The sequence below is a fragment of the Pezoporus occidentalis genome, unplaced genomic scaffold (assembly GCF_034315485.1).
Source record: "Pezoporus occidentalis ecotype Australia unplaced genomic scaffold, CSIRO_AGI_Poc_V1 ctg15, whole genome shotgun sequence".
Lineage (NCBI taxonomy): Eukaryota > Metazoa > Chordata > Aves > Psittaciformes > Psittacidae > Pezoporus > Pezoporus occidentalis.
In genome coordinates this window covers 4,205,372-4,217,616 of record NW_026913316.1, presented here as the reverse complement: position 1 = coordinate 4,217,616, position 12,245 = coordinate 4,205,372, and the positions used below count along the sequence as shown (strand labels likewise).

At 34.9% G+C, this 12,245-nt stretch overlaps 1 protein-coding gene across 2 annotated transcripts in view; it reads right to left on the bottom strand.

Moving 5' to 3' along the window:
- ABCA13 (ATP binding cassette subfamily A member 13) overlaps positions 1 to 12,245 on the bottom strand; it is a 174,440-nt gene that overhangs the window by 103,006 nt on the left and 59,189 nt on the right. For both annotated transcript variants that reach the window (XM_062610878.1, XM_062610879.1), the window contains 7 exons: positions 11,709 to 11,822; positions 10,561 to 10,651; positions 7,009 to 7,185; positions 4,616 to 4,916; positions 3,712 to 3,826; positions 2,431 to 2,760; positions 556 to 625 (listed from right to left, as the gene is read on the bottom strand). In XM_062610878.1, the coding sequence (XP_062466862.1) occupies positions 556 to 625; positions 2,431 to 2,760; positions 3,712 to 3,826; positions 4,616 to 4,916; positions 7,009 to 7,185; positions 10,561 to 10,651; positions 11,709 to 11,822 (1,198 nt within the window). The remainder of the gene's footprint in view (positions 1 to 555; positions 626 to 2,430; positions 2,761 to 3,711; positions 3,827 to 4,615; positions 4,917 to 7,008; positions 7,186 to 10,560; positions 10,652 to 11,708; positions 11,823 to 12,245) is intronic.

Below are 12,245 nucleotides of genomic sequence, written 5' to 3'. Positions count from 1 at the left end.
TGTTCTCAAGCATTTCTGCACCTGCACAGTAGCTCAGCAGGGATTTTTCCCCTGCACTCAAGCTTGCAGAAATCCCTGGTCCCAGAGACCAAGGATGATGTACCATTGGTGAAAGAGGATCAGATTAGGTAATACTTAGGCAAACTGCACATACATAAGTCTCTGAACCCTGATGGGATGTACCCAAACGAAATAAGGGACCTGGCAGATGCTATTGCAAGGCCACTATGAATCTTTGATTGATCATGGCAACTAGGAGACATGGCTGAAGACCAAAAGAAACAAATATCACTTGAAGAACAAGGACCCAGGGAACTACAGGCCAGTCAGCCTCACCCCATTCCTTGGGAAGGTGATGGAGCAACTAATCCTGGAAACAATTTCCGGGCACATTAAGGACAATATCATCAGGAATAGTCAGCATAGCTTCACTGGGAGGAAGTCATGCTTAACCAACTTCATTAAAATTCTATGATGAAAGGGCTGGCCTGTTAGAAGAGGGGAGACTACTGGGTCTTGTCTGCCTAGAGCTTTTCTTCTAACCAGAGACCTTACCTGTTTCTTGGCCCTCAAAGAATGTAATGAAAAATACTCCTTGCCCAAAGGCAGTTGTAGAAAGAAGACACTACAACAACAGAGAAAGAGGATGCAAACATCAATAAAACACATCATTAACATGTTCCATGAAATAAAGTATCTTGTGACACTAAAAGCAAGCACAAAATATATAGAGGTTTCTTTCATGTGAGTGAATGGTCATTGTTTTCTTTTATATTTTAGCAATACTCCTCCACATACTGTAGTAGTATTTGCTCAATTTTAAAGAGCTCCATCACCTAGCTATTAAAATTGGAAAGCATTATTTAACTCTATAAGAGGTTGTAGATCATCATAAATCTATCACATACTAAAAGCATATAATGTCTAACACGGTAAAAGCATTCAAAGGAATGTACTTTCTGTGAAAACATCAGTCATCCTACTCGTTTTTGTAAGACCAGAACTCAAAAAGAGACAGAAGCAGAAAAAACATGTGCAATGAATACTATATGCTGAGACAGCGATTTGTGCAAGAGAATATTTGACTTCCAAAAATGCAACATAGTCATGCTGTATTGCAAAAGTACATATGGAAAATGAGCAAGTTAGTGATGTAGAACAGCAAGGAAGTGCAACTGATAGTGGAAAAACACTGGTGAGCTCATGAAGGAAGGCTGATGGGGAGATCCAAAACATTACTAAAATTGATAAGCATAACTCAGTGATAAAATTCTGCAGTTTGAAAGTGATCTGAAATCATTCATTTTATCTCGTATTTTAATTAATGAAATTAAGTAAGGTTTCTGACAAAAAAGTAATACAGCCTGCTAGCTCTCTGAAGAAAGAACTGTGACATAGGCTGCTACTAAAAAAAAATAATAATTCAAAATCATTACTGGCATGGATTACATTTTTGTACAGAAAAGTTTGTGTTAATTCCCATCAACTGAGTCCCTGTGTCTTAGGTTCCTAAGATTTCACCACCTCACTTAGTGGCATGTCCCCTCTCCAGAATTATTGCCCTTTTTACATGTTGTTGCATCTGATTTTCAGTAAATGCAGGATACCTGAAGAGTTATTTTGAAATAACTGATTTTGAAGAGTGCAAGGTTTCTGATGCGTACTTTTCCCTCTCTGTGGCCCAAAGGAGCAGAAAAAAAGCAACAACAACAACAACAACAAAAAATTCAACCCTGCCTATTTATTCCCGAAATCTACAGTCTTATGCAAAGAATCAAGATATTTTATTTAACCTACTGACACTGAAAAAGTGTCCTTTTTTTAATAGCATATAACTTGTGAAATATGGTTTTCATTGTATGATGGTGATATTTGATATCCCAGTTGTAGATATAGCGTGTTAAGATAGCACAAAGACATTAAACAGCCGATGGCATTCATAAAACAGGAAACGGCATGGAAGAACCAATGCCAAAGAAACATATACTGCAGACTGTATAGCTAGATAGACACTAGACAAATTTCTGATCTAATCTCCAGTTATACTCAACAGAGAATCAATTACTATTTTTCCTTCAAACAATGACTTTCAGGAGACGCATATCATCAGGTGTGCTTGAAGGTACATTACCATAACACATATTTTTAAGTCAAAACATAAAGAGAACTCATGAGCATGAGAAATGCATCTTCCTTGAGGTTGCTTCTTTCCCCAGTTTTGTAAAATTTCCCTGAAAATTTATTTTTTATTCCATTCTACATCCAAAACACTTTCTCCATAGGATATCTATTCATGTGACTTGCTTCCAGTGAAACAAAGCAGATATAAACCTGGGAAAAATAAGTAAATTATAATCTACAGTTTCAAAACTGTGGAAATCTACAGGATGTTTGGAGAAGAAAAATTGGAAAAGGAAAAGAAATATTTACCATTATAATCTGGATGGTGAAACTCAGCTGGTTCTGCAAGACCAGTAAAACTATGTAGGGTAAAAAGCTGATCATATATACAAGGCTGGCGCACAGAGCTGCTGTATCGGCACTGCTAAAAAATACTCCCCAAAAATAGCTTAACATAATAACTGTAACTCCAAAGTCCATGAGAAAAAGGAAGATGAGGAAGCCATTGCTATAAGCAAAGATACCACTTGCTTTTAAAATGATGGCCAGAGCACAGCTGCTTATTGTGAGCACAGTTACATTTTCCAGAAACCAAGCAAAGAAATGAATGGCTGGATGTACACCCATTGTCTTCATATACTGCAAGACAATATAGCAAAGAGAATTAAAGTTAGGAAACAAATCTTCTCTGCGTATATTTGCTTTTTTTTTAATTTCAGCAAAACATGTTGCCACCAAGACAACCCCAGCTCCCCAGAGGATGTCGTCTTCTCCTTAAATGACTCCTCTCTTTTCCCTTTTCTGGGCTACCCCTTCTGTTCCTCTTCTTTAAAAACAAAAACAAACAAAAAAAAAAAAAAAAAACAAAAACAAATAATAATGCTTTTGGAAACAAACTAATACTATTTCTGAAGTTTTTTTTCATAAGATGAACAAAATTAACTTAATAAAGTTGATTTTATACTTTAGAGCATTAAAAAGGCCTATCTTACAACAGAAAGTTTAGAGAAATTAGATAATTTCCCAAATTAAATAAGGCTTACTCCAGCATACAACCAGTATAATTCCTCCAAAAAGAGTATATTTAGCCATGCAGAAAATGTATCATAAAACCTCATCCTTCCATATGCTCAGCATCTCCTAAGACTAGCTGGCAATATAAGCAAATAATTATGTAATTTTTTCTGTGTCATCCTCTCTTATATTTCTGACAGTTACACAGTATGTGGCAAATTTTTTGTCTGGTTTAGGAAGTTTTATCATTGTAGACTACATATAGCAAATCAATCCAATATAAAAAACATTCTGATAACAAGGGCTTTTCCCAAACATTTTCCAGCTTCAACTTTTATGAATCTTTTACTCCTTGCTTTTTGTCTCAGGGACAATATTTGCACACCAAGAGGACTGATGCTCAAACAGTGTTGTGAATCTCTGTTGGCACCTAGAACTAGAACCTACAGCCCAGAGGAAATAAAAAGCAAAGCCAGCTGGGTTACGAGTACATAAAAGTACCTCAAAGTTTACGTTCTGTATTTCAGTAGGCTTTAATAAATAAATTTTATTTTCAGGCAGTAATCTGCCTCTTACCTCTTCAAGATGAATTTCTCTTTCATAAACCAGTCTGCGAACCATGCCAGCAACTGAAACCATCCATGTTAACATCATCATAAGTGGGAAAAAGAATCCTATATTGTTCAAGAATCTATGAAAACATACATGCAGAGTTGTTACTCCAAAAGTTAAAATATTTTTTAGGAGAATGTTAACATGTGAAAAGTATTCTCAAAGTATGCACAAAAGAATGTCTGACATGAGCAATAAGACTTGTTCTGGTTTTTCATGTAACAAGCCAAACATATGTATTGTTACTATAATATTATATCAATATTTGTCAACAATACAACTAATGTAATCACTCTTTAGGGCTCCAAAGTCAAACAGAATTCAGATTTGTGTCTATGGTAAAGTAATATATTTGAACAGTAAAGAATAACATGAGCCAGTCTATATTTGCTCCACTTTAACAGTTATATTACTACCAAATAATTTTAAATTCTAATGCTCAGGATATTTTGATTGTTTTACAAAGAACAATCCTACACTTTTTCTTTCACCAATTTTATGTTGCATTTCAACACATACCAGGGACCAATTCACAGTTTGCATATAGGGAAATTGAGGATGGAAAGTGGTTTCTTAGCATAATTTAAGTTAGTTGCACAATATGTTGACAGAGTCTCTGCCCAGCAGATTACTACATAGTATAGTTGCAAACAGCCCTTAAGGGGTCATTTGCCAGACAGATGTTGTATAATGTGTTGTGGTCACAACTGTTAAACAACATTCGCTATGCTGTGATATTCTGGTATTGGTTCAATCCTGTACTGAGATATACAGTCACCCACTACAAAGACCTAGTGGTTTCCAAAGTCCTCTAGCATTAATTTAATAAAGATAATATATTGAAATAAAAAGCTGAGGGTTTACTTACAGATCACTGGTATGACAAGGGTAAGGCATGGCTTGCACCTGAATGTCTGGCTCTGAGGTATCTGTCCCAGTCTGTGCTGAAACAATTGCCCTTTCAATCATGTCTTGAAGAGGGATAAAGATATGGTTGTATTTAAACCCATCAGCTGGTAACTTCTGGGGATGGGATTTCCACACTGGGTTTTTAATCAAATCCGTCCTCATGCTATAGAGAATGCTGGTTCTAATTGTATATGAAATGTGTCGTGGTAGGAGATTGCTAGAATCTTGCATCTTATTCTTTGGCGTATCAAAGATGATACCTGACACAAGAAGAAAAGGAACTTCGCATCCAAGCTTATATGATTTATGCTATTTACATAGCTAACTCATGGCCAATTCTCATGTGATAGTAGGCTACATTCACCTGTCAGGGCAGATTTCATGACCTTTCAACACAAAAATGGTAGGTTTCTTAGAAATTTACATTTTATAAGATTCATGATTATGAAATGTAAAAAAAAAAATATTCACATGATAAATGGGTTTGCAATAAGCATTCTTAACAGAGAAAATCCTTCTGTGGTTTGCTTGGGGGTTTTTACTGCAGTTTATTCTCTTTGTATTCAGATTTAACCCCTTTTTGATGACCGATCTCAATTCCACAGTGAAAGCAGCAGCCATAAAATTTGTTGATGAAAAGATAACAGCTCACAGAAGTGGGTGACAAAGGAAACAGTACCAAATCATTAAAATTTCCTCTTATTTTTAATTTCTGAGCCAATTATAATACTTTTAACATAGCAGAATTTGCATGTTTATTTTCTCTAGCTCTGTATGAAATTAAGAAAGCAAAAAAAGGCAGATGAAAGCTTAATCTGTAATTGGGAAAATTATGTTGAACACAGCAAATTGTTTACATATTTTTTCTGATGACCCAGACTTTTTAGGACTCCTTGATGAATGTGAAATGTTGACCTCTTTCCCTTAGAAAGGGAAAAGATATTTTAATCAGCACCTGGCTCTCTGGAAGATAATATGATATAGAATACTCTAGTCTGCTATAAAGATTTTATCTTTTTTCACTGGAAAAAAACCTCATTTTCTCACTTATGCAAACATTTAATTTCCTAAGACATTTCAAGAGGTTATGAAGGCTTTAAAGACTACAAACAAACCAAGCAAGAAAAATTCCACTTTAGTTTCATGTCTTACTGTGTAAAGGAATGTATGCTTATATCTGAGCACGTAATATTGATGTGTTGGACACATTTGACCCCTTAAAATGCCATCTTCCCTCTTCAAGCATATGAAGAGACTGTAAGGCCACAGTAATGAAAAAAATACAAAAAATATCTTGGCTTATGTTAGCATATGACCGTTCTCTATGCAAGCTGAAACAAAACAGATTTAGAATTTGACAATTTGATTTTCTGAGGGCCAGCAGGTATGAAGGGGAAATTTCACTTCCTACTAAGCAGTCCTGAGAAATTCCCCTTATCTCATGTTATGGCTTGCTGGTTTTACATGGATTGAGGGCTGTCATTACCAGATTGTGTAACAAACATACGATTCCAGACTGAGTAGTTTCATTCTCTACAACTGCTTTGACATGCCTTCTGTTGTGTACTTACAGGAGTCTAAGAAAAAAAAACACAACAAAACAACGGGGGGAAAAGGGGAAAAAGATGTGGCACACTTTATATAGGCTTAAATTGGGCTCTCATTTGGGAAGGCTACATGCAACTTAAAGTACTTTATGCAAAAGGAGAAGGTGTGGTAATAAGAAAAACAGTCTTGTTTTTTGAACTCTTTTGAACAATTAATTAATTCCCAGTAATAAGGATACAATGCAGAAAAAGGATAGAGAGTACAATCCAAAGGAAGAAAAGAAATACATCTATAGCTTAAGAACTCATTTATTCTGAATAAACAAGCTAATTTCTCTACGATGTTGGTTTAGGAGTAAACCTTACCAAAAAAATCCTTTTCTCCTTTTTGTAAGGAAAAAATATAAATGTTAAAATTCAAAAGTATGTAAATTAGATTATTTTGTCATAATAAATAGTCAAGTTTACTCAGTATCCTGCATATTTCAGATTTTTTTATTCTACTTTAAACATTTGCTGTTTGTTTTATTTGTTGTTTTTTTTGTTGTTGGAAATGACAGACCACAAGGATTCACTTAGCAACTTGACCATTAAAATAACATAATTAGCCTTTACAACATATATTACAGCATTCAAATGTTGGGGAATACCCCTAAGGTAAATGTGCTTTATGTTTCATGTATTGTATGTGGTTTAATAAATATTCTGAAATAGTGTAAAGCTTAACCTACCTTATAATAAACATAGACAACAGTTAAAAAGTCTGATGTTTTCCATCGATATACATTTTAACTAAGGTACTTACTAGCCAATAAATTATTTTGCTGCATGAGCTCATGAGCCTTCTCCTCCAATTTCTCAACAGAGTCAAAAGGCTGGAAGCGGTCCAATAACACACAGGAAGATATATTTACTAGAAGCTGCGACAATAGGTCAATCTGTTTACTTGCTGAGCTGTTAAGCATCTTCTTCATCATAGTTTCTAAGATAAGGAAACAAAACTGGATTTCCTCAGTTTTAATGAGCAGACCAGAAATGTTTGTTCTCACTTGCACATCCTATAAGAGTAAATAACTTTTTTATTTAAAAAAAGGAAGAAATTTTTGAAGCATAAGAATTATAATGTGAACTTGTGGAGCTGTAGCTCATGTTTCAATAGCTTTTGGAAGTCCTCAGCTACGTTTTCCTTCAATTTCATAGCAACAAAAATGTAACAAATTCCAGCAAAGTTCTAGAAAGAGACAATGCCTGTGAAGCTGTAGGACTTCTAACATTTCCTTATCTTTCCATAACTACTCCCATAGATACTAGTGAGTTACTGTACTTTGATCATCACAACAGAGATCCATCTCTTTCATTCAGTAATGTATTGGCCAGTTATTCTGTCTTTGGCATTGTAAATATTTCAAGCGCCCTGTTTATATATAAGGCATAAACATGCAAGAAAAGCCTACAACTCCTCCATTCAGACTTTGATCTTATCTATGGATCCAGGAGGAACGTGCACCTCAACCAAAGCATGACTTCCAAAACTTTGGAGAAATTCAGATATTCACCCATTGATAGAAAATCTAAAGATAGTGCTATATCATTGTTCGAGAGAATAACCAGAATAGCATAATCTAGAAACAATCTTAAATCATTTTGATTTGATAGAAATGTCTGATTTTCTCAGGTAAAATACAATGTAAAAAATAAAATACAAAAACATCCAACATAAGTTTCCATCTTAAATTTTTCAGGATTCACTTGAAGATACAGGATTTAAAAAGGATGGATGGTGACCGCATTTAATTACAGTGGTGACAGACAAACCCTGGATCATAGGTGTTATTAAGCATCAGCACAGGAAATATTACAAAAGGAAGGCAGATAAATGGAAAAATACATGGAGCAGTCTGAAGAAAAGACAAGATTAACAGTGAGAAAGGATTAAGATTGTAAGAAGAAAAAGTAGAGGAACTGATAGTCTGGAACGCTAGACTAGATAGCCTAGACAGGCAAGTAATGACAGGGTGAATTCATGGGTTGAAGAAAAACAGCACCAAATATTGACTCTATATGTCTTATTTTCTGCTATCAATCCTCTGTGTTCACAAGACTTTGCAGCAGGAGTAATAGGGTGAATAGCATGTTTCTAAGACCCTTAGCAATTTATAAAATTGTAGAGAAGTAAAAAAACATACAAACATAAGCACCTTGGATTTCAGCTTAATTGGAAATCAGCTTAATGCAAGTGTAGATGTAATAAACCAAGGGAAAATTTGCTTTAGTTAGTTAGAAGGCAAAATATATAATCACACAGATCACATGATTTTAGAAAATCCGAGCTTTGGATGGAATTAATCAGATTGTGTGTTGTAAAACCAATAACATATATGAATACATTTAAGACTTTATTGGATCCAAGCAAAATAATTACAGGACTAAGAAGCTGATGCAATATGAGAGCAATGAACTTTTAAAAACCATAAGAGTTTTATAGTAACAGCTGCACGTGATTATAGACTAATAAAATGAACAAAAAATATAAAAAATGTACATAATAAAAGGGCTTAGCCATTTTTTTCAAAAAGCAAAATGACAAAGCGAATCTGTAAAAAGAAATGTATCAAAGTGTAACTGCAGAAGAGTGATCTGGCACTTTGGACAGATCAACTTCACAAAGGCATAAATGCTATTGTGATCTATAGCTCATATTGATTTTTACTTTTTATATGATGTTAATTTTATTGACTGTGTTCCATTAAAATAAAGAAATTCTAGTTTCATAGCCATTGTACTTAAATAATTTCCTGTATTCACCACCAAAACTATGAACCATTTATTACACATTGTCAAAAGTTCTTAGCTCTGCTAATGAGCTGCAGCTTGAGAAACACATACACAGATTTCTCTGATGATGTCTGCAACATGGAAGAAGTACCTGGTAACTCCAGAGATCTTGATATCTATTTAATGACATACTGTTTGCCCATAACCCATGAAGTTCCCAGTGTTAGATCCAAACAAATAAAATTCATGTATTACTCAACTAATATAGAGACAGCTATTTTTCAGCAGGCCTTGAAGGTTAAGAGACTTGCTCTTTCCTCCCTCTTTTCCAATTGTGTGATTCTGTGGAGCTTTTTTAGTTGTATTGTAAACCAGCTTCACCATGAGGGGTGAGATATGACTGACCCATACTCAGCACCAGTTCAGTGTTTAAGTAAATCTTCCAGAGAGACAGAAGGTTCAAGCTTCAGTCCCTTGCCTAAGGACAATACTGAGCCCGGATTCTTACTTTCTGGATTGAATTTGGGATATCATTTGCCATTTTTCTTAGTGAAAGTGTGAGCAGCTAGTCCTAGCCTTCAAATATAGCCTTCAAATCAAGATGAGTTTCAATTAAAGCTTCCTTTGTACATGATGTCACACTCTCTGTTATTACATTTTTCCCACTTTTTTTTCTTTCTGGTCCTCAAAATCATGAGCATTTCTTAAATTACTTTAGAATGCTTTTGTATGGACAGTTCCTTCTGGCACATACCAGCAACCATTTTAATTATCATGCACCTACCCTACTGACAGCAGGACATACTGGAGTTTTTCAGTTATTAAAATCTCATAAAATCTCTAAGTAACTTAAATTTCCAGCATAATCCCCTTTCCCATCAAAGCTGCACAGAGCTTTGGCTGGGTCTGCCCTAGGCTCTAGTTCTCACACGTCACAGCCTGGCTGTGGATCTGTCCATGGTCCTGCTGATCTCGGCCCAGACCCCTACCTGTCTTGGCCCCAACATCACCCTAATAGTCCCACCTGCCCAATCCCAGGGCTGGGTCTGACTCTGGTTATTCTCTAACCTGAGCCCAGTCTTGGTGCTCCCTCATTATAACTGTATCTCAGGCTTTACTAAGGCTCAACGATACCACAGACAACTAATTCTCAATAAAAGAAGAAAAAAAAAAAATACAGACAGCTTTTGATTAAATGTGTATCCAGACTATTTTTCTATTTATTTCCATTTAAAGTATATATATTCCTTTCAAAATTTACTACTACCTAATGGAACTGTTGCTACATGAGTCTTCTCCCTCCCTGCTTTTAAGTATGGCTACTATGTTTATAACTCTCGCATGACAGTTTGCCACTTCTAGATTGTTACCAGATTTTTCCAGTCTTTCAGTATTTTGAAATGAAAATTATCCAATCACTCACAAGAAAAAAGACTAGAAATATTTGATACTAACTCAACAAGATAATTTAAAGACTGTGACTTTAGTATAATTTAAGTAGGCAAAACATTCAATTTCAACTGAACAGTTCTAAGTTTAAGTTTAATAAGGGTACTCAGTACATGTACTTTTATGTACATACCATATACTTGCATTTTTTTAAAGAGTTTTTCCATGTCAATATCCAAATGACTTTCTACGAAGTGCTTTATGAAATTGCTTTGCAGTGCTTCCTAAAATGAAAAGTCTTAGATATTACATCAGGTTTGTCTTCTTTAAAGAAATATAAAATATACATATACATTCATGTTTAATTCCATTACTGAGATTTCCTGCATAACACTGGAGAAGTCACTTAGCCTCTCCATGTCTTCTCCTCTTAAAAGTCTGACTCCACACATTTCAAGTAAACAGCAGAATATATACTCTCCATTGCTTACATATCTGTCCTCCTTTACTGCCAATACTTCAACTGTGAGTCCATTTTAATGCCCTTGCAAGTCTGCTAGGACAGAAACCCATTTTCTTCTCATGCAAGACTTTTGGCCCTTTATACTATTAGCTTTAACAGTATTAAAAAAACACCTTTAAAAAAATGGCATTTGAGAGTTTCTTTTACATTATTTTAACTTCTTTACCTCATTCATCAAGTTCTAAGTGGGAAAAAATCATTAGCTCTACAAGAGCATCCTGGCATCTGCAAGTCTAATGCATGATTGTTAGCATCATTCCTTAAACAAACTTACATAACAGTTCAATTGACATGTATGGACCATGACAGGACTGCTCTTATTTTCCCAAAGTGTTCCCATGCATGTTTTCACAAGTCAAACATGATAAAACTAAATTTTATTAGGGGAAAAAAGGACACAAATATGTAGGATTGGAAAAATCCCAGTAATGAAATTACTCTCTTTTTTTTTTTCAGTCAATATTTTTCTCACATCTATTTTTTTATCAGCTACACACACTTTTGGAAAAAGCAAGTGATAAGCAAACAAGTTCCATAAATAAGTGTATAAAGCTTGTTGGTGTACCTATTTATTTCCCCGTTGCCTGGTAATACCGGACATAGTGAGGTAATACAGGTTTTAACTATTTTCATCTCAGAATTTTCTCAGTACCACATTGTAGGCTCATAAGCTAAAGCTAAACTGCCTCCTTTTCAGCAGTTTTTAAACCTGAAGCCGATTAGATGGCTTAGATTAGATTAGTTTTACATGCACAGAAAACCTTTCTACATTACAAAGAAAATAACCAGAAAATAGGAAGCCACCCCAGTTCACCAACCTGCAGGTGTGAGACTGTGAGGACATTTCCACTGGTTTTAAAAACCTCAGACATCCTAAGCCATGTCTCAGAATAAGTCTTCAAGTTTTCCACAAAACTAAAAGTGAAATTAGCCTGGAAAAACAATACGTGAAGACCAATGAAATAAAAACTGTGCGCAGCAAATCTTAAGAAAAAAGAAAAACTGTCACACTTCAGATCTTCTGCAACTCTTTTCCATTTAACTTTGATAATCATCACTAAGGATATCCATGTTTTCTTTTTTTCTACTTAAGAAAAGTATTTCCTGCAATCTCTGAATACCAAGCAAATTAAAGGCTCCCTGCAGCATGGATATTTCCTACTTGAAGTATTATAAAGACCTCTATTTTACAATATCTCTTTCACACAACCACAGACGTGTTTCAGAAAGATATTAAAAAGAAAACAGTTAGGACATACTCAAAAGAAAGCATTTGCAGACCTTATGGATCTTTCCTTCAAACTACTGTGACTAAATATGTAACAAAAGTGAAAGCCGGAAGCATGGTCTGAACG